The sequence below is a fragment of the Myotis nattereri genome, assembly GCF_964212035.1.
Source record: "Myotis nattereri genome assembly, chromosome: 16".
In the NCBI taxonomy this organism is placed as follows: Eukaryota; Metazoa; Chordata; class Mammalia; order Chiroptera; family Vespertilionidae; genus Myotis; species Myotis nattereri.
Window position 1 is genome coordinate 13,362,335 of NC_138091.1, and position 20,583 is coordinate 13,382,917.

Below are 20,583 nucleotides of genomic sequence, written 5' to 3' on the forward strand. Positions count from 1 at the left end.
AGTATGGGGTGTGCAGGAGGCAGCTGATCAATGATTCTCTCTCATCATTAATGTTTCTCTCTCTCTCCCTCTCCCTTCCTCTCTGAAATCAATAAAAATATATTTCAAAAAATTAGGAATTAGCTCAGATACAACCCCCTCATGGAACCTTTTTCTGACTTCCCCAGTTTAAATTAGTCCAGGGCTCTCTAAGATTCTCATCACCACCTGACATGGCATATACTTTTTGTTTACATTCTTATTTTCTGTGTCCCTCCCCTAGACCGTAAGCCTGTGAGGGCAGGGACATGGTGTTGCTTTTCACCTGCTGAACCTGAGCGCCTGTGCTCTTGCCTGCTTCGGAGTTGGGCTCTGTGGGTGTGTGCTCAGTAAAGGCATGCTCGCAGGACGTGGACGCCGGGCGCCTCGGCGTCAATCTCACATGCACTGTCATTTTGGACGTGCATTTATAGTCTAATCTGGCCTAGAGAGTGCAAAACAGGGATGTTACTTGCTGTGGACTGAATTGTGTCCTCAATAAATCATGTTGAAGCCCTTCCCCTCATATTGGAAATGAGCCTTTAAGAGGTTGAATAAGGTTCAATAAGGTCTATAGGGTGGGGCTCTGGTCTGATGGGAGTGGTGTCCTTATAAACAGAGACACCAGCGAGGTTCTCTCTCTGCACACAAGGAGGAGGCCTGGGAGTGCACAGTGACATGGTGGCCATCTCCAAGCCAGGAAGGAAGGTCTCTCCAGACACCAAACATGCGGTCCCCTATCTTGGACTTACAGATTCCAGGACTGTGAGAAAATAAATGTCTGTGTTTTATTATAGAAGCTTGAGCTAAGACACTATCCTACGGTGGATGAGCTGCCTGTTTTTAATGCCCTTGCAAAATTGAACCCTGCTTAGTTGAGACACAGGCATGAGAACATGTGTGACAGGAGGCCCTCATGGCTGGCCATGCAAGTTCATAGCCCCTCCAAGGCCCTGCGATGAGTGTCTGTGTCTGCCTCGGTTCTTCAGCTCACTCTAGCCTCTGTCTCCCCGGTGTTCCAGGTGGCTAGAGGTGTTGGTGCTCCTCAGTCTAGCAGAGCCCCGGCTGCTCAGCTCCAGTGAAAATAGCCCACATACTTCCCCCAGGGAGGGGGGCCCTGCAGGATCTAGTGACAGCGCGTTGTCTGCCTCCCTTTCTCGGCGGATCCTGGACGCACCTTCAGCTGCTCCAGGTCTGGCCTCTCCATGCTGACCACAGCGGCCAGCAGCTGGTCCTCCAGGCCATCCCTGGTCACGGTGAAGTTGATGAGGGTGGCCTGCGCCTGCAGCTCCGGCTGGTAGTGAGGATTGGCCAGCTTGGTGTGAAGTATGAGCCGGAACTTGGGATTGTATTCACACTCTTTGTCTCCGATTTTAATGAACCTGGAACAGAAAGGCTCGGGTAAAGGTGGGTGCCTCCCCGTGAGATTCCCTCAGAGACAGAATTCTAGATTTGTTTGAAGATCATAGCAAAGAATATTGCCATATTCAGGTAGATTCCCTCGCATGGCTAGTGTGAGTCCTGGGATCCTTGTTTCCCTAACGTGGGAAACAGGGATGGAGGGCGATAGACTTTCCCCACGGCCACCATGTTTGATTCTGCATCATGCAAAAATGTGGGGAGAGCCAGTGACACATTACGGAACGTCTCCAGCAGATGGCAGTAAAGTGTTTGCAGGAAGGGGCACCTTTTTAGTTTGCACAAAGGTGCCTTACAGGCTGTCAATAGGGCTTACTTATGTCTATGGCTGACGGAGAATGACGTCCATGGATAAAAATGGTTAATTAACTTAACGAGCACATCCCGAGGACATGTAAAGGCGACTTTCGTCTTGGACACTGGGTGAGGCTTCATGATAATCACCCTTCCCTCTCCCAGGAGCCGGCTGCCCTTCTCTTTCCTCCTGCTTCTGCCACACGCTAATTAGCTATCAGCACCCAGAGCAACCGGGGCTCATCACAGTGACGAAGAGGTGAGTTCTCAGAGGCCTGGCTTGGGTAAAATGCTCAGGCTTAAAGTCAGCCTGCTTTTTGGCCACTTTCCTTCTAAAGTTCCTCCAAAATAGTGCACTATGGCTATTTAGAAGGAAGCCAAGGAGGACACTGATGGATGGAAGCAAAGTTACTCTAGAAACTTTCTCTAGGATGTGAGGCAGCTGATCACTCCTCTGCTGGAGGAAAGAGGAGTGTGCATGCTGTGGGAGACACACCACAAAAGCGGGGGAGAGCGTGTTCTAAGGAGAGCAGCGCTGTCCACCGTCCTACCTGGCTGTGAGCCAGCTCTCAAAGGATGGGCAACCCAGCTGAGTCTCACCGTCCTTTTTTAATGACTTCTCTCCCGAGCAGTGGTCCCAGGACAGGATCAATGGACTCCTCCAGGTTTTCAATCAGCACCACGTCGCCAGCTTCCAGGGCTTGCTCTATGGTTTGGAGGTAGCTGGGGAGAAAGTAAGTAGTAGAATGAGCCTGTGGCCAGGTACAGATTCAGAGGAAATTCAACAAGACTGGAGGCTCTGAAGCTCAGGGATGAACTTGGAAGCAACCTACCTGGGATGGTTTCTGTGGCCACATTTTTTTCTTATATAGTTTTAGAAATAGGGGACAATTTCAAAATAAAAATGTGAAAATTAACTATAACTTTCCCACCTTTCATTTAAATTTGGTGTCACTACATGTTTTGATATCATATATTTTCAAGTTTATTATCACTATTTCTATTTATTTTATATTAGCTATATAGTTACTTATATTTGCATTTATATTTATTATTAGAGTTATAAAGCATATTTGTTTTATAACCCGGTTTTGTACATAAAATGCATTGTAAACATTTTCCCACATCATTAAATATTCGTCTATAGCAATTTTTATATAATTGGTCCAGGCTGGTGTGGCTCGGTTGGTTGGGTGTTGTCCTGTGCACTGAAAGGTTTGATTCCCGGTCAGGGCACATGCCCGGGTTGTGGGCTCGATCCCCATTAGGGGGCATGCAGGAGCTGCCCCTGGTGGTCAGTGTGCTCCCACAGGGGGAGCTCTGCTCAGCCACAAGCCAGGCTGATGGCTGCCAGTACAGCGGTGGTGGTGGGAGCATCTCCCACCTGCTCCCCGCTGGCAAGTGGACATCCCCGGAGGGCTCCCGGGCTGCCAGAGGGATGTCTGACTACCAGTTTAGGCCCAATCCCCCGGGGAGTGGGCCTAAGCCAGCAGGTGGACATACCCCGAGGGGTCCCAGACTGTGAGAGGGCACAGGCCGGGCTGAGGGATCCCCCCAAGTGCACAAATTTTTGTGCACCGGGCCTTTAGTATTATATATAATAAAATATTTGCATTCAAATACTAGATACTAAACCTAGAAAACCATCTAACAGAAGAGTAATTAATGGACATGAACAGAATTATTTGAACAGGTGTTTACCAAGGGCTTCCTATGTGTCAAGCACTGTTTTTGGTATTAGGGCAATAGGAAAGAGCAAAAAGAACAAACTTTTTTTCCCCCTAAAATGCAGTTATTGGTTAGTTAGAAAAGAATACTTTAATTAAATGTCTCATGTCATTTCTCACCAAAGTTTGCTCTATAAGAAAGAGTCCATTCTGTATTTAATATTTGCTTTAACTATTTTTGCAACATTGCATGTTTGGTTTAAACAACCATGGGCGAGCTGGATCTCTGGACAAGCATGTTTGGGACAAGTGGTCAGAGCAGCAAACCTCACTCTGGAAGCCATGTGTTCGAGTAAATAAACCTTGGATCTCTAAGTGAGATCACCTTGGTTCAAACACTGCCTCCATCGATTTAAAAATATTTAAATTAATTTTTAATTGTGGTAAAATATACATGAAATCCACCATCTTCACCATTTTTAAGTGTGAAGTTCGGTGGCATTGAGGACATTCCCACTGTTGTGTTACCATCACCACCATTCCTCTCCAGAACTCTCTTCGTCCTGCAAAACTGAAACCTTGTACTCCCTTAAACAATGACTCCTCATCTCCCCTACCCCTCCTCTGGGGGACCAATTCTGCCCCTGTGAACCTGACCACTCTAAGTACCTCATATAAGTGGAATTACGCAGTATTTGTCCTTCTGTGGCTGGCTTATTTCACTTAACAGGATGTCCTTAAGGATGTTAAGATTCATCCATGTTGTAGCATGCATCAGAATTTCATCCCTTTTCAAGGCAGAATAATATTCCATTGTATGTACATACTACATTTTGTTTCTCCATTTATCTGTTGATGGACAGGTGGATTGCTTCCTCCTTTTGACTCTTGTAAATAATGCTGTTATGACCGTGGGGGAACCAATATCCATCACTTTTAAAGCTGTGTACTCTTGGGGAAATCACTTTTGTTGAAACTCAATTTCCTCAAATGTGAATGGTACCAATAACACTAACCTTATATGTGGTGTGGATTAAAAAAGCATCTATAATAATAAAAGTGTAATATGCTAATTAGACCCGACATCCTTCCGGACAACCTTCTGAAAGAAGCCAAGGCTGCGAGGGAAGCCCAGGTCCCCAGTGCCTGAGGGAAACCAGTGCCGGCAGCCTGGGGAAAGAAGGTCTACTCTCGCACGAATTTCGTGCATCGGGCCCCTGGTTTGAAATAAAACTTGTATCATCAAGAATTGCCGGGAGCCGGTCCATCCTTGCTGTTTCAAGGGACCTGGCATATATGGCATACTGTTCTTAATATGTTTGCTCACCTTCTTGGCACTATGTGTTTTAACCAAGGTCACCTCTCTGAGAACGGTTGTTTCCCCAGGTAGGGATTTTCCCCTGAAGTTAGGGAGGGAATAAAACCCCTTAACTAAGTGCCAGGCAGGTAATTAATCACTTTAACTACGAACAATCATGCTTAAGCTACATAATCTTTACTCCCTGGAATGGAGATAAGAAACGCCCTAACCTTTGGAATAGAGATTGATAGGATTGGAATCAACTGGTATAAATACAGATGTAACAAGACAACAGGACACAGAACCTAGACACAGAACCTAGAGACAGAAGAACTTCACTGGAGAGAACATAGCAAAAGATCCTGGCCAGAAACTGGAGACAGAACCTAGAGACAGAACCTAGCGAGAGAACATGGCAAAAGATCCTGGACAGAAACTGGCCACAGAACCTAGAGACAGAACCTGGCTACAGAACCTAGATAGAACATGGCAAGAGAACCTGACTAGTACCTGGTGACTGAACCTGGCTGGAGAACCTGGACAGAACCTGGCTGGAGAACCTAGCGAGGGAACATGGCTACAGAACCTGGCTGGAGAACCTAGCGAGAGAACATGGACACAGAACCTGGCTGGAGATCCTAACCAAAACTTCACTGGAGATCCTGAACAGAACTTGGCTGGAGATCCTGGCTAGAGATCCTGGCTAGGCTGCTGATCAACTGAACGCTGTCTCCGTGTCATTCCTTCTTCGCCGACTCCGTCCACACCTTTGGGGACCCCTGGACCTGCTGGGGTTGGACCCCAGCAAAGAATGGCACATGTCAACCACCTGATACATGGCTCGGGCCCCGTCCCTCTCCCTCATTGCCCTACTCTATTTCTCTCATGTATCCTAGGGCACCGAATAAGAATTGAATATTGAAAATACAGGGCTAAGTTGTAACAGGGCTCATGTAGCAATGGGGTGAGAGATGCTGAGGCCCGGGCCTGTGCAGTGTGCTGTGTACTGGACGGACATTCTCTCTGGTATTCACATCCCTTCTTGTAGTAGTAACTCCCGCCTTGTAGGTCCAAAGCCGTATGGCAGGCACAAAGGGCTCTGAAGTTTCCCTGGCTGCTATGCATCCAATCGCAAATGTCCTGTTGCTCCTCAGGAGAAAGAGGGTTTAGGTTTGTTCACTGTGGCTCAGGGGCAGAGGCGGGAGGAAGGGGGAGGAGAGGCCTAAGGTGGGCAGGTTTTGGCTCAAGGTGAGGAAGACTTTGTAAAACACAGATTCCGACAGTGAAACATGATGCTTGGGGAGTCAGGGAGTGTTCAAGCGGAGATGCGAGGGTGGAGGCCAGGGATAGTGGAGCCAGGGCCCCTGAGTGGGTTGAGAGGCTGACACGAGCGATCTCTAATGAGAGAGAAAACCAGAGACTCGGTATCCAAGCATCTTGCATTGAGATGTGTCCTGAAGTGGGAGGAGGAACATGGGAGACCAGGAGGGACCAGGAGAGTAGAAAGAATCCACCGGGGCTTAAGATCCTCTCATAACACTTTGGTTTGCTCTGCACAACTGGCAAAAGTGGGAGCTTTCGTGCCAGGCCACTTACCCCTTCCGACCGATCTGGGTGACCCGGAGGTCTTCTCCGTATTTGTTCTTGACCCATTTGATGCCTTGCAGCTGAGGGTCAACCAGGAGCGGCCAGCGCTCACAGGTGACGAGGATGGTGGCGTTCTCCACGGACATGCGGTCCGCAGGGAGGCCCTGGTTCTGCCACGCAGCCACGTCGGCATCATCCGTCAGCATCCTCAGGGGGTCCAGGCCGGGGGTGACCGGGATGGGGACCTGAGGATGAAAAAGCGCCCCCACACTCAGAATGGCAGCATGCCTTCTCGGCTGGGGTGGAGGCACAGTGGTTCCCTAAAATGATGAGTTAGTTCCTTGAAAGTGCTTTCCTGGATGTGTAATTATTTCTGGCAGCAGGATTTTTAAAGTCCTGATAGTATTTTTTATGTTGACTGTTGAAAACAGCAGACATTCAGCCTGTGTGACCCTTGCCCTTCAGTTTATTCACCTAAATCAGATTTCTACCATAAATCATTTGTATCTGAATCAATAGCCTCTTCGGTGCCCTTACCCATGTTAACATACTGCATGTCTGTGCTAACACACTGCATGTCTGTGCTTCTCGTGAGTGTTTCACAAGCCAGGCTCCACGCCTACTGAGCTTTCTCTGTCTGTGCAGCCAACACTGACCGCTCTCTGCTCTCACTCCCTCACCCCTTGTTGACAGAGGCCCAGTGTGCTGAGAACCGGACTTGCTGGCCTGGCTCCCAGCCCAGGACACCCACACCCAGGGCTGAAAGCGTGACTCTGCAAACTCCCTGCTGGTGCCCCTGGGAGACTGGTGCCCCTCCAGGCCTGAGCGTGCCCTGCGCAGCCCGTTTCCCTGCGGCCCGTGTGAGCCCTGCCTTTCTGTCTCTGTTGACCTCTCTCTGCTTGTGTAATTCTTGTGTAAGTAATATGTTCCATTGGGGACGTATAGCTTTTTAAAAAATGGAAGTAATCATCACAGTGCTGTGCAACCATCAGCTCTGGTTCTGAAACACTTTCATCGCCCCAAAAGGAAGCCCCATACCCATTATTAGTCACGTCCCATGCTCTCCTACCCCCAGCTCTTAGCAACCACTCTTCCGCTTCCTGTCTCGATGGGTTTACTTAGTCTGGATATTTCACTTAAAATGCATCATACACTATGTGATATTTTGTGTCTGGCTACCTTCATTTAGCAGCATGTTTTCGAGGTTCACACACACATGCCCTTTGAACCCCTCCGTCTCTCTCTTCTCTGCAGTCTGTGTTCCCTCTTACCTCGGGAAAACCTTTGCAAACCATGGCCCGCTCCTTTAATCACCTGCTAAGTTTGCGAGTGGCCAGTGCTGTGCCATCAAACGGCCTCTGAAGGGACCTGCCCCTGGAGGTCTTACCCCGATCGGAAATGGCTCCGTGGGAGCGGCTTCCTTTGTAACCTGTCCTTTCTAGCTTATGCACTGAAAGCTATCGCTGCGAGGAGGAATCCGCAGATCTCACCCGACTGCTGACAGGGTCCGGGGCACGAGAATGCATACAAACCCCAAACAAAACCAGAAAAATCCTCTTGAAGCTACCACCATCTTCCTTTGCTCAGCTAACGATCGCCCTTTTAACAACTTCCTTTTCTACAAGTGCCCAAGTAAATAAATAGCGTTATTTTTGTTTGTTTCCTAGAGCTGTAACAGTTTTTAGAGCACTATTCCACAAATTATCAGGTAAGATTTCCTAAGCTGATGTGTGAAACCAATCCTCCCTCACTAGGCAACGTGGGTTCTGTGTTCACAGGCGACACCTACAGGTGAGCTCTGGAACGCAGCCCCTCCCGCGGGCCCGCACCTTCGCGCTGAGTCCTGCCCCCCCCAACCCTCCCCCCTCCCCCCCCCCCCCCCCCGACTGGGAGCTGCCTGCTGCACGTGGGCAGGAAGGGCTTAGCTGTCCCGTGAGGCCGGAGGGCACGCGGACTGCTCCGTGGCTATGTGGGTGGAGGGATGTGGACGTCTCAGGTCACATCAGGTGTTATTTGGTCTAAGGCTCCAACACAACCCTGAGCCGCTTCAGCCAGGAACCAGCATTCCCTCTCCACCACGTCAGTGCAGAGGAGGAGCGGAGGGGGGGGGGGGGGGGGCGGGGAATCCGCCCCTCACACCAAGAGGCCGCTGCGTGCGCACGGCAGGAGAGGATAAAGCCGGTGCACACGGAGCACAGATGGTGCAGCCCGGGGCCGGGAACAAGGCGCAGTGCAGAAGCTGGGGAGGGGCTGGTCCCTGCAGCCCGGAGACATGTGGCTCAAGAGCAGAGAGATCGGAGGGAACACAGGGCCTATCGTTCTGCAGGGCCGGGGGCTCAGCCTGCTGGGCAGGGGACCAGAGTTCCCACGGAGGGCCGGAGGGCCCCGTTGGGAGAGAGCTGCTGTCCTTAGGATACCCCCAGCTGACCCGCCCAGAGGGCCATGGGTGGGGATGCAGGGCATTGTGGGGACACGTGGTGCATATGTATGTCTCCCTCCTGGATCCCAGCCATCATGGCAGGTGCTCAGGTGGGGATGGGAGAAGGTCTGCAAGAGGGCACTAGACTAGAAGGTTTGGGTGATTGCCATGTGAGCATTGGTGCCACGGGCTGCTGTGGGCAGTGGGGATTCTGGCCGCACGTACTTGCAGCTGGCTCAGGTAGGGTCTCCAGGTCCCGTCCATGAGGCTCTGCCGGTATTTCTTTGTAAAGAAACCGAGGTAGGAAATGAAGGCCGTGATGAGCAAAATGTCTCCACACAGCGTGCTTTCCTGCTGCTTGAAGTTCTGCACAGCTTCTGCCCACCGCACATTTTCAGAAGCGAGTCCTCCCACCTACGGTTTCAAAGGCCAGAGAGAAGAGAAGGCTTGTCACAGAGCCACGGGCGCAGTCCCGCAGCTCACAGCGCACGCTTCCCCGCGGAACGCCCGGAGCATCGTTGCCGCGGCCCTTCTGACCCTGAGGGTTTGCAGCAAGCATCTCAGCAAACAAGCCCCCGTCTGTGCTGTGTGCTGTGTGCTGTGTGCTGTGAGCTGTGTGGGCTGTGGATCGATGGCAGGCCTTGAATGCAGCCTTCCAGGTCTGCCCTTCATAGGTACGAGGATGAACACCACCCTCCTCACAGGCTGCTGAAAAGCTTGCACATGACCAGGCGTGCTAATTCCTCAGCACAGTGCCTAGTCCGCAAAATATATTAGAAAATTATTCACCTCTCCTGTCTCTTCTCCAAATGCTGGGATATGAAAATAAGTAAAATTAATTTCATGCACTATAAATAATTCACAGTGGGCAGGGAGAGAGGCATGGTAATTAAGACACAGAGCTGGAAGGAGTGATGGGCGTGCACAAAGGAGCGAGACTGCGGAGCAGGTCCTGACTCTGCCCGGCCTGCTTTGGGGTGGCGGGCTGTCCGGGGCGCCCCTGTGGGAGCAGAGGCACCCTTTCTACAGAGAACTGCTGGGTGCAGGGTGCAGCTTGGCTTCTGTGTTTAGACGCATCTATTTTTTTTTCCTGGGGAGATGGCATCATAGGATGCCAGGCTGGGGGAGATCGCAGGGTGTGCCAGCCGAACCATTCCCGAGGCCATGCTTAGATGACACAGTGAAGAGACCAGGAAGGTGGCGATCACAGGACCTCTGGGCTGGTGGAGGCAGGGCAGCGCCAGAGCCCACACACCGACACACTGCCCCCCCGACAGGCCCAGCTCAGAAAATGCTCCAGCGGCCAAGAAGGCTGCGCAGGTTCTGGAAACCGGGCAGAAGCCGGGCTGCGAGGAGGCGGCGCCTGTCCCACACGCCTGCACAGGAGCTGGCGCTGACCCGCTGCTCAGCTGGGTCGGTCTGCTCACAGCCGTGCGGCAGTGGGCTCAGCCATCGACTGCAGACACGTGCTTGTGTGCAGCCTCTCTCCACTGATTCTTGTGTTCCTTTCTCCCCACACTAGGGAGCTGGCTTTGCTGTGTAAATAGACAGGCTGCAGTCCAGTGAAAAGCCCTTTATTGGTGAGGAAGGTGCTGCGAAGGCTTGGGAATGCAGGGAAGTCACATCGGGTGGACGCTGCTCTGAGGTTCTTAGCTGACATGTGATGGGACTATGAGCTGTAGGCATTTTAAAAGGCTATGAGTTCCTCGGCCCGCCTCTCTTCAGGAGTTGGGCCTGCGCCCTCCTGAGCCGTGGCTGCTTGAGCAGTGGGACCCGTGGAGGGGCCTGTGCAGGCCTCCGCCCAGGCCTGGGGGACGGGCCCCCTGCTTCCTGCTCCTGAGCACTTGCTCCCGGAGCCTTGAGGAACCGTGTGACGTCAGGCTGGGGAGGCCTGAGGCTACATGGAGACACATGTGAAGGAAGTCGCTGAATATCTTCCAGACCAGCATGGCCACAGGCTCAATAACACATGTGGCCCCCGTTGGCACCTGGAGCAGAATGGCCTGCTAGCTGAATCTGCCCAAGTTCCCGACCCACAAACTCGGGAGATTTAACGAAGTGGTTATTTTATTAAATCTCTAAATTTTAGAGTAATTTGATATACAGGCACCATAGTACAAGCACTGTGCTCTGACCCTCTGCTTAATTTTTTTCCAGGAAGGTTAGAGCCCGTGTGTGTGTGAGGTATGTATGTGTGTGTGATACATATGCATGTGTGTGATGCATGTGTGAGATATATATGTGTGGTATGTGATACATGTGTGTATGCATGTGGTGCATATGTGTGATGTGTGTATGTGAGATATGTATGTGTGTGGTGTGTGATACATGTGTATGTGTGATGCATGTGTGTAAGATATGTGTATGAGATGTGTGTGTGAGATGTGCGTGAGATGTGCGTGAGATGTGCGTGTAGTACGTGATGTATGTGTGACATGTGTGGTGCATGATGCATGTGTGTGATGTGTGTGATGTATGTGTGAGATGTGTGTGATGTGGATGGTGTGTGTGTGTCAGTGTGTGTGTGATGTGCATACAGATAAGGCCATGTTCAGAAATGCTCAGGGTAAAAAAGACTCATTCTTTTCTGCTTCTGCCTCAGTTCCCTGTCCTCACACCCTCATTATTGAACAGGACACAGGTAAGAGCTTCAGAGCCTGTCTATCAAATGCTGGCTTTGCTCTCTAACGCTCCCTCTGGTCGATACACACATATGTAAGCATCTCATGTCTCGCCTCGGCTGCCTGAAGGAGCCAGTGTTCCATCCTCCAACCATCTCTGCAGGGAAACGTTGACCAGCCCGGGGTGTGCGTTCACACCCTTCTCAGGATGCAGCCCCTGCATCCCAGCACATTTTAATATTCCCCCCAAGCCCACGCAGCACGCGCTGGCTCATCCATTCCCACCTCCTCGGGCTTGACAGCTCCGCTAATGTAATTAAAGCTCCGCGCTGAGCCCGCACTCACCAGGCGATTTGCAAGGGAGATGGTGCCCGCGGTCGCTTCGGCTTCTTGCTGACATTTGAGTTTGTCTGCTGTGGCTCTCTCAAACTTGGCTGTGAGCTTGGCCAGGTTTTCATCCAGGTGCTGTTCAGGAAGGAACACAGGTGCGTCAGTGATCCCAGGCCCATCTCCTCAGTGCTTGAGACAGGATCCCCGAGCAGGCATCTTTAAGGAAGTCCCCTGGGGGCAGGGCAGGAAAGGAAGGCAAATTAGGGCGCTCGCAGGCAGGGTCCCGGCAAGACTTCAGCCAGATCCCAGAGGGAGAAGGTCGGAGGGGGGTCTTGACCCAAGTGAGAAGCTGAGATTTCCTACACCAGCTCCCCAGTCATTGGTCCAGGGCCGGGAGGGCTGATGGACACGGAGGAGGCGCGGACGTTCTCTTTCTCCGTGTGTCCTGGAAAATAGGCTCTCATGGCTGCCAGAAAGCTGCAGGGGCTGCCCTTAGAAGCAAAAGCTCCCTGAAGCCTGGAGGCCTGCAAATGGTCAGAAAGACCCCAGGAGGCCCAGGCGGACCACACTCCGTGCCTGCTGCAGCGGGGCTGTGCGTGGGGCGGCCTGTCTACACCCCACAGCGGTTCTCAACCTGTGGGTCGCGACCCCTTTGGCGGTCGAACGACCCTTTCACAGGGGTCGCCTAAATACATCCTGCATATCAGATATTTACATGACGATTCATAACAGTAGCAACGAAAATAATTTTATGGTTGGGGGTCACCACAACATGAGGAACGGTATTAAAGGGTCGCGGCGTTAGGAAGGTTGAGAACCACTGCCTAAGTCCTCCCCCTTGCTGTAGGGTCCTAGGAGCATCAGATGAACTGTTACTTAACCTCATCTATTCTCTTACATGACTCCAAAGTACGGGGACATTAAAAAAATACACAGTTTCAATTTTTTCTAAATGTACTAAGAATTTAGAATTGAAGCTCTTAGATATTGTTGCCCCCAGCATACATATTAGCATACACGAAGACACACGAACAGATACCTCCAAATGCATCCGAGTCTGTTCAGTAACCCGGGTTCAGGCTGCCCTGTTGGTCATTACCAAGTTACAAGAGAAATAAATTAGGGCCAAGCAGTTTGAAAAGCAGGTGGTGAGGCATCCAATTAATGGTGGCAGACTGGCCACACTCATTTAATTCTTCTTCTTCCTGAGACTTTTCTAAAATGATGGTGAAGCAATTAAAAGAGTCACAAGCCCATAACAGCAAGCGAATGTGAAGGGCCATTGGAGGGTGAAGGATTCCAATAGCTTTATGCAGACCACACTGACAGGGGCTGGAAACTGCTTGAGCAGGGCAGAGAAACGGCAACCTTGAACTGAGCCTCCGTTCACCCAGGGGGAGGCTGATCAGCCCTGCAGAGCCCCATGCACGCTGGGCACTTGGCGATGTCAGGTGTGATCAAGGGTGATGCTGAAAAGAGGAGGAGAGGGGGCGAGGGGAGGATGGGAGAAGGCTGGAAGAGGTTAATGAGGAAAAAAGGAGGACCCACATGATACTTTCAACAATAAAGAGAAAAAAAAGAAAGTAAGAGGATAAATTGGAAGCCTATTAACTCCCCACTCGATATCGCTATTTGCATGCTCAGTATGCAGTGCCACCAGGCATGTATGTCACCAGGCAGGAGAGTCGACAGCGGCAGGGAAAAGACAACACACTCTGGTAGTTCCGATGCGTCCAGCATAGCTCATGGGATCTGGAGAGCAAGCTCTGTCTGTCCACCGCTCCGCCCTTGTCTGTACAGCTAAAATCAGCGCTTGCTCATGACTCTTGCAAAAGAAAGAACAAGAAGATATTTGATGAAGGCCTAGATTAAGTCACACAAGAATTAAAAACATGACCTTGGAACACGAAGATAAGTTCCAAGCATAAAAACAGCAACAAAGCATAGAATCTGTCACAATTAGCATCTCAGAGAGATTCAGGTTGTCTCATCCATAAAACTAGAAAAGGATGCTAGTTAAAGGAACAGAGAACTCAACAATGTTGTGGAAATTATGATTGTTAATGTAAAAAAATAACAAATTCAAGGGAAGTTTTAAAAGATAAATTTGAGGAAATCTAGAAAGCATAAGAAAACATGAAGTATAGAAAGATCAGAGAAAACAGGGCCCCATTAGAAGGTCTAACATTCAATAAATATGTGTTCAGCAAGATAAAATGAAAAAGGAAACGGGAGGGAGATTAACCAAGAAGTAATACAGAATAATTTGTTTTAGAACTGAAGAAAAGTCTCTACATCATAAAAAGGGGATGGTAGCTAAGCATGTCAACGTACAGTTTCAGACACTAAGAATAAAGAACAATTTGAAAGACTTCCAGAAAGAGAGAAACGTAGTGCATTGATAAGTCTGTTCATCAGATTTCTCACCAGATGAGGATAAAGTATTCAGTGTTCTAAGCAGAAAAAACTAGCAACTCAGAATTCAATACTCAGCAAAATTGTCAGCTCAGTTTAAAAATAAAGACAATTCCAGACTGGAGCAATTCAGAAAATTTACTTCTTACCTCACATTTCTAAGAAAGTTACTTTTAAAAGGGCTGTCACAAAACCAGAGAAGAAATTAAGAAAGGAGAAGGCATGGGGTCTAGGAGCCTTTGGAACCAACCCAAGAAAGCAGTGAAATATAACACTGGAGCTCTGAGTTGGGGATAAGGGAGAAAAGTCTTAGAGGCAAAGGATGATCGGGTAGAATATGAATTAGATGGAGAGTTTAAAAGTAATTGAGGCTATGCAAAAGGAACTAATGGAGGAGAAAAAAGATAAAGAAAAGTAGAAACTCCAGGCTTGTAGAAATGGTTGTATAAGAAAGGCAAAATAATGCTAGCGTGCCACTTAGATTTGCTATGAACAATACAAACAGGTTCACAGAATATAAATAGAATTTACTGATGTTTCAACTCTTTGAATCAGTCAGAGGATAGAGCATGGAACACTTCATTTTGGTTATAGAATAGAATGCAGATATTTTCAATCTTGCTGATTCAAAAGCAACAGTGATAATAAGTAGTGATAACAGGAGTTGGGGATTGGAAGGTAGGGAGGACGCTGAAGGAAAGAGCAATGACTTCATCTTAAAAGCTGAGGGCCCCAAGGAAGCTAACTCTATCTGATGGAACAAGAAATAAAGGTTACACCAACTCACAGTTGCCACAATGATTTGGGAAGACATGGAGATGAACATCTTAGAGTCTCATCTAGCAGCTAGTTTGCTGCCTATACAAGATACATCAGGAAATGAGATGCCAGCACAGTACATAGAAAGAAGCCAGAAATTCAAATGAGCAGAGGCCAGGAAGATCACGTAAACTGGTCCGATGACTATAGCAAAACTGTCTGCTGAAATGGGAGGTCACTACTTAACTCCAGGTTCAGTTAGTGCTATTTGGGAATCTTATTCTTTTAAGACTGTCCAGATATCAAATTTTTACAAGAAGCTCCCATTGTTTTAAATGTTGGCAACTAATTAAGTCACTTCAAACACTATCTGTGGATCAAATACAACGCATTGAAGCCACTAGGTAGCAAGCTCTGAGGGGTATCAACGACCCGTTGAAACAGACAAAATAATTAAAGGGCAGAAGATTGTAGTTTTTCATTAGAAACCCTTGTCTACTATTTGATATTTTACTTATGGTGAAGATAGGCCCAATGAAAATGCCTTACTCATTTTTATTACTATTACTTTTATAAGTTGTAATAATATACAACATATTCATTATAAAAAAAAGAAAATATGCATAAGCACCATCTAAAAATCTACCACTCAGAGCTAACCACCACTATTCTTATTTTATATAATTGCATGTATAGATTAATGGAAATTATCCTGTATAATAAAGATCTAATATGCTAATTAGCTGGGTGGCATAACGACCTTCCTGAACAACCAGTGGGTGGGGGCGGGGTTGCGAGGCAGCCGGGGCTGCTGCAAGGGTCAAGCCCCTTGCACGAATTTCATGCATTGGGACTCTAGTAATTGTAAAATTTGAGCATCTTGAATATACAATTTATGTGGAATTACCCTAAAATTCTAAAAATAAGGCTTGGGGTGATGTGCAACTGGAGAAGGCTGATGACGGCCTTGGTAGCTCGTCGGGAAGAAGTCCTTGCCCTGGGTGGGCCCCCATGTCAGCGATGGTGTGAGAGAGTTCCTCTGTTATTGGGGGGGGGGAGTGGTCAAACTCTTGGGGTGTTGATAGTCATGTGAATAAGCAAAAGATGGAGAGGCAGTTGTTAAAAGTGAAAATATATTAAAAAATATGTTGGCAGGAAAGAAGTGCCTTCGTAAGGTAGCCAAGTATTTTAAAACATTGTGTTGCATTCATAGGTTGAGTAGGCTGTCATGGGAATGTTGGCTACTGAAAAGGTATAAACATTTTGCAAACATTCCTTTTGCACCAAATGTTCCTTTAACTAACTCGAGTGACGCGTGCTTCGAAATGCAGTTCTTGTAACACTATTCTGGGAGAGACTGAAGAATATGGGTATCGCTGGGAGGTATTTCCCCAGAAGCAGTCCTGGGACGTGATGGTGCTTGCGTTTGGTATTCTTTGAAGAGCACCGTAGTTATGGTAATGAAGGTGTGCTTCAAGTAAACTGGCCTGTGCACATCTGGATTTATAAAGCAAACATTTTGAGGGGTTAGTTGCTTTGTCTAAAGTGCCTCTTCTTTCTAGAGATTGGTTGCCTGATCTTTGAACTAGCCTTTAGCGATAGCCTTTAACCCACCAGTCAATAAGCCCAGGACACGAAGCGTGCGACAGGTCTACAAGCCTCCTTTTCACCATTTGTAAAAACCCTTTCTATCAGCATGAGAAATGTGCAGCGAGAACCTTATATGCCTGGAATGCACGTGTGGAAATGAAGGCTCGACCTTGGTCATGATAGTGACTGATTACCAGGGTTGTGTGTGCGTGTGAGAGCACACGTAGCTGGGGAGGAGGCCAGGGAGCAGGGTCCAGCAGGCTCGGTGGCCGTACCCACCTCATGGCAGCAGCTCCGTGTCAGCAGGGGCCGGGCTCTGGGCTCCTGCCTACGTGCATTTTCTCCTTGAATGAAGCAGGGACATGATTGTGTCTGTTTTACTCCAGGAAACTGAAGTCTGGGCATTTTAAAGACCTTTCTAGACATCACACAGAAGCAGCTATTACAGCTTGGGCTGGAAGTGAGGTCTGCCAATGGGTTTCAGCTGCTATGCCATCCCATGGGGCTCCCATGCCTACCTCTCCATTCAGTAGGATCCATTTTAACAGCAAAGGTAATGTTCAAGGGAAATCTCAAATAGGTGTGAATCCTACCTCACCCCTAACCTCAGGCTGGGTGAGGCATTTATAATCAAATAGCAATAACAGGTTAATCAAAACTAATGACCCTCATTAGTTTTATATTTATGGTCAATATACTACTTGCTTTAAAAGCTCTCATGGAGCAATGCAGATGGCACAGTGCCGAGCAGGCCATGTGCCCACACGGCAGGTCACGTGCCCACACTTTTGGCCATGTGCCCACACGGCAGGCCACGTGTTCACACGGCTGAGCGAGCTGCAGGAGGGCAGCTGCACGGGCTGAAGATAAAAGGTGAAAAAGGTGAGGTTGGGTGGCCAAAGCCTGCATCTCAAAGAGAGATAGAATCTCAAATGTTTGACCTTTTATTCTTAGCTATCAGATGTGCAAACATGCAAAATTCATGTGTGCTTAATGAGAAAACAGCTGGTTTCATGCCTAACACTATTTGTCTATTATACATCTCTATGTCATCTTTTCCTTCCTCGGAGGAAAAGGAGAAAAAAAACCAAAAAACTTTCAGGGGCAAAGTGTAAACCAATGGTTTAGTGTCTTGTCTGGACTATACAGTGTTTGAGGAAGAAATGTAAAAAGTCGCCTCAACTGAAAAATCAGGAGATTTTGCACATCAACCTGTTTTCCCTGCTTCTAGGCTCTGGGGATGGCAGAGAGCGCTACTTGTACAGGGGGTGCCCAATGGGGTCAGAGGGCAGGCAGCAGGGTCAGAGGCACCCAGCAGGGTCAGAGTGCACCCAGCAGGGTTATAGGGCACTGAGCAGGGTCAGAGGGTGCCAGAAGGGTCAGAGGGCACCCAGCAGGGTCAGAGGGTGCTCAGCAGGATCATAGGACACCCAGCAGGGTCAGAGAATGCCTGGCAGGGTCAGAGGGTTCCCAACAGGGTCAGAGGGCACCCAGTGGGGTCAAAGGGTTCCCAGCAGGGTCAGAGGGTTCCCAACAGGGTCAGAGGGCACCCAGCAGGGTCAGAGGGCACCCAGCAGGGTCAGTGGCACCCAGCAGGGTCAGAGGGTACCCAGCAGGGTCAGAGGCACCCATCAGGGTCAGTGGCACCCAGCAGGGTCAGAGGCACCCAGAAGGGTCAGAGGGTACCCAGCAGGGTCAGAGGCACCCAGCAGGGTCAGAGGGTACCCAGCAGGGTCAGAGGCACCCATCAGGGTCAGAGGGTACCCAGCAGGGTCAGAGGCACCCAGCAGGGTCAGAGGGTACCCAGCAGGGTCAGAGGCACCCAGCAGGGCCAGAGGCACCCAGCAGGGTCAGAGGGCACCCAGCAGAGTCAGAGGCACCCAGCAGGGTCAGAGGGCACCCAGCAGAGTCAGAGGGCACCCAGCAGGGTCAGTGGCACCGAGCAGGGTCAGAGGCACCCAGCAGGGTCAGAGGGCACTGCTCACTTACAGCAATCTTGGCCTTGATGGCTGCCAGCTTCTCCTGGGCGGTGGTGAGATCCGAGGTGGCTCTGCCCAACGCCTGGCGCTTGGGCTCCACATCACAGAACACCTCGTAGAACTTCACAATGTTGATGACCCAGGAGCAGAGGCCCGCAGCCGCGTACGACTTGGTGGCCACGAACTCCGGGTTGAACTCAGGGTCCTGCAGGTACGGCCTGATGGCTCTGAGGCAGTTCTCGTGGATGTTCTCTTTGTCAAAGCGGACGAGGGAGTCCAGGAAGCCATCCACTCTGGCCATGGCGACCTTAGCGGCCTTCCAGCTGCGGTCCTTGGGCACCTTCCCCCCGGGGGCCATGAGCGCCATCACGGCGGCGCTGACATTGCTGACGGCCGGAGGTGGAGAGCCAAAGGACTTCAGCTCCGTCAGGTTGGTCTGAGAAGGGAGAAGGAGGGCGTTAGAAGAAAATGAATGGGCTTCCTTTGTCCTCCGCCGCTAATGGAGTTAGGGCCAGAGTGATCAATCTGAAAGGGCTGCTGGGAAGCCTGCCGCGGCCTCGGAATTTTAAACATCATGACTCATCAGGAGGAACCCACGCTTCTGCCCACGGCTCAGCCGTCCCTGAGTGGCCAGCGGGACTCGGCTGTGTCCTTTCAGCACTGTAACCCGCTCGCACCCATTGGAAACACACAATTATTTCATATTCCACTGGAAAATAGAAGGATGCCAACATACTCTGAAATATGCAGCTTGCCATGAATAAAAGATAAGGTTATTATAAATTAATTTCCATCCTGGAGTGAAGAGAACAGCTCTGTAACCCAACTAATTTTTTTCCTTTAATTAAACTGCTTTGTTCCATGAGCTTGTTCTGACTACACTGGCCTGTCCTGATAGCAAAGCGGCATTTTCTGCCAAGAGAATTCAGACAGAAAGCTTGTGGCCCGTGCAGTTGCTGCCTCTGCCCACACCTGGGCTTGTCCTTTGCTCCAACTTTCATTTGCTGTAGAATGAAATGGCTGAAAGCGCTGACTTTGGCGAGTCACTTAAACTTCCCAGACCTCAGTGATTTCATCTGTACACTGGGAGCAGGGGCGCCCATTAATCGGTAAGTGAAATTGTGTCATAATTGTGCATAAAGTGGACGTAAGGTTTCTTCTGACCATCAGTGATTTTGCAAGTGAGGAAATCATGATTCAGAGATTAGATCCTCGTGCCACGTTAATTGGGGGTGCCCTGGGTCTGGGAATTTACAAGCGAGGGGGATCTTTTCTAGCCTAATGGAAATACCTAGAAAGATGTGCTATTTGCTTTTGCAACTGTTTTCACATTTGGTCGTGAACTTGTCAGGGGCAGGAATGAAGGACAGCCAGGGTGGGAAGTATGCTGGCATGCTATCATAGTGGCCTCCACTGGATGAAAGAGGGCCAAGCGAAAAATCCAATCAGAAAGAAAATCCACAATTTTCAAACACTTTAGGTTATGTTCAATGTACTGAATTAAGGAAATATAAAAATGTATAAAGATGATACATATTGAATTCTGTAACCCAGATACATATTGTTAATATTTCAATGTAATTCCTTCCAGTATTTTTAATATTCAGATATATCTATAAACTGTTATAGATATATGATCACAACTGTTCTGGTTTCAGTGACAGGAAACCTAGCTGAAGTGCCCAGGGGACTTTCTGGCTCCTGTATTTGGACAGGACGGGCTGGGAGCTGACTGTAGGATGAGTGGAACTATACTTTGATTGTTTGCAGGCCTCTCAGATCTTTTCTTGTTTCTGCGTCTCTCCCTGCATGAGTTTCCTTTCTGCCGACCAGCTCAGTCGCACTGCAAGGCACGTGACCTCCCTCTCTGCCTTCAACGCGGGTTACTTCCTCCCTAAGCTCTGGCCACAGCCCCCTCCTCCCAGCACATGGATTGCCAAGCTCATTCCCACCTCAGGACCTCTGCCTGGAACGCATCTTCCTATGCCATTTGCATGGTTGAGCCCTTCTCATCATCAAGATCTCATTTCAAAAGTCCCCCACTCAGCCCTAATCGGTTTGGCTCAGTGGATAGAGTGTCGGCCTGTGGACTGAAAGGTCCCAGGTTCGATTCTGGTCAAGGGCATGCACCTTGGTTGAGGGCACATCCCCAGTAGAGGTGTGCAGGAGGCAGCTGATTGATGTT

The 20,583-nt window shown here is 49.4% G+C and overlaps 1 protein-coding gene across 1 annotated transcript in view; it reads right to left on the reverse strand.

Moving 5' to 3' along the window:
* DNAH9 (dynein axonemal heavy chain 9) overlaps window positions 1-20,583 on the reverse strand; it is a gene marked incomplete at its 5' end in the record, with an annotated part of 338,080 nt that overhangs the window by 67,697 nt on the left and 249,800 nt on the right. Inside the window, 6 exons of the mRNA XM_081109536.1 lie at window positions 1,196-1,400; window positions 2,332-2,454; window positions 6,295-6,530; window positions 8,930-9,118; window positions 11,671-11,790; window positions 18,409-18,834. Coding sequence (XP_080965662.1) covers window positions 1,196-1,400; window positions 2,332-2,454; window positions 6,295-6,530; window positions 8,930-9,118; window positions 11,671-11,790; window positions 18,409-18,834 — 1,299 coding nt within the window. The remainder of the gene's footprint in view (window positions 1-1,195; window positions 1,401-2,331; window positions 2,455-6,294; window positions 6,531-8,929; window positions 9,119-11,670; window positions 11,791-18,408; window positions 18,835-20,583) is intronic.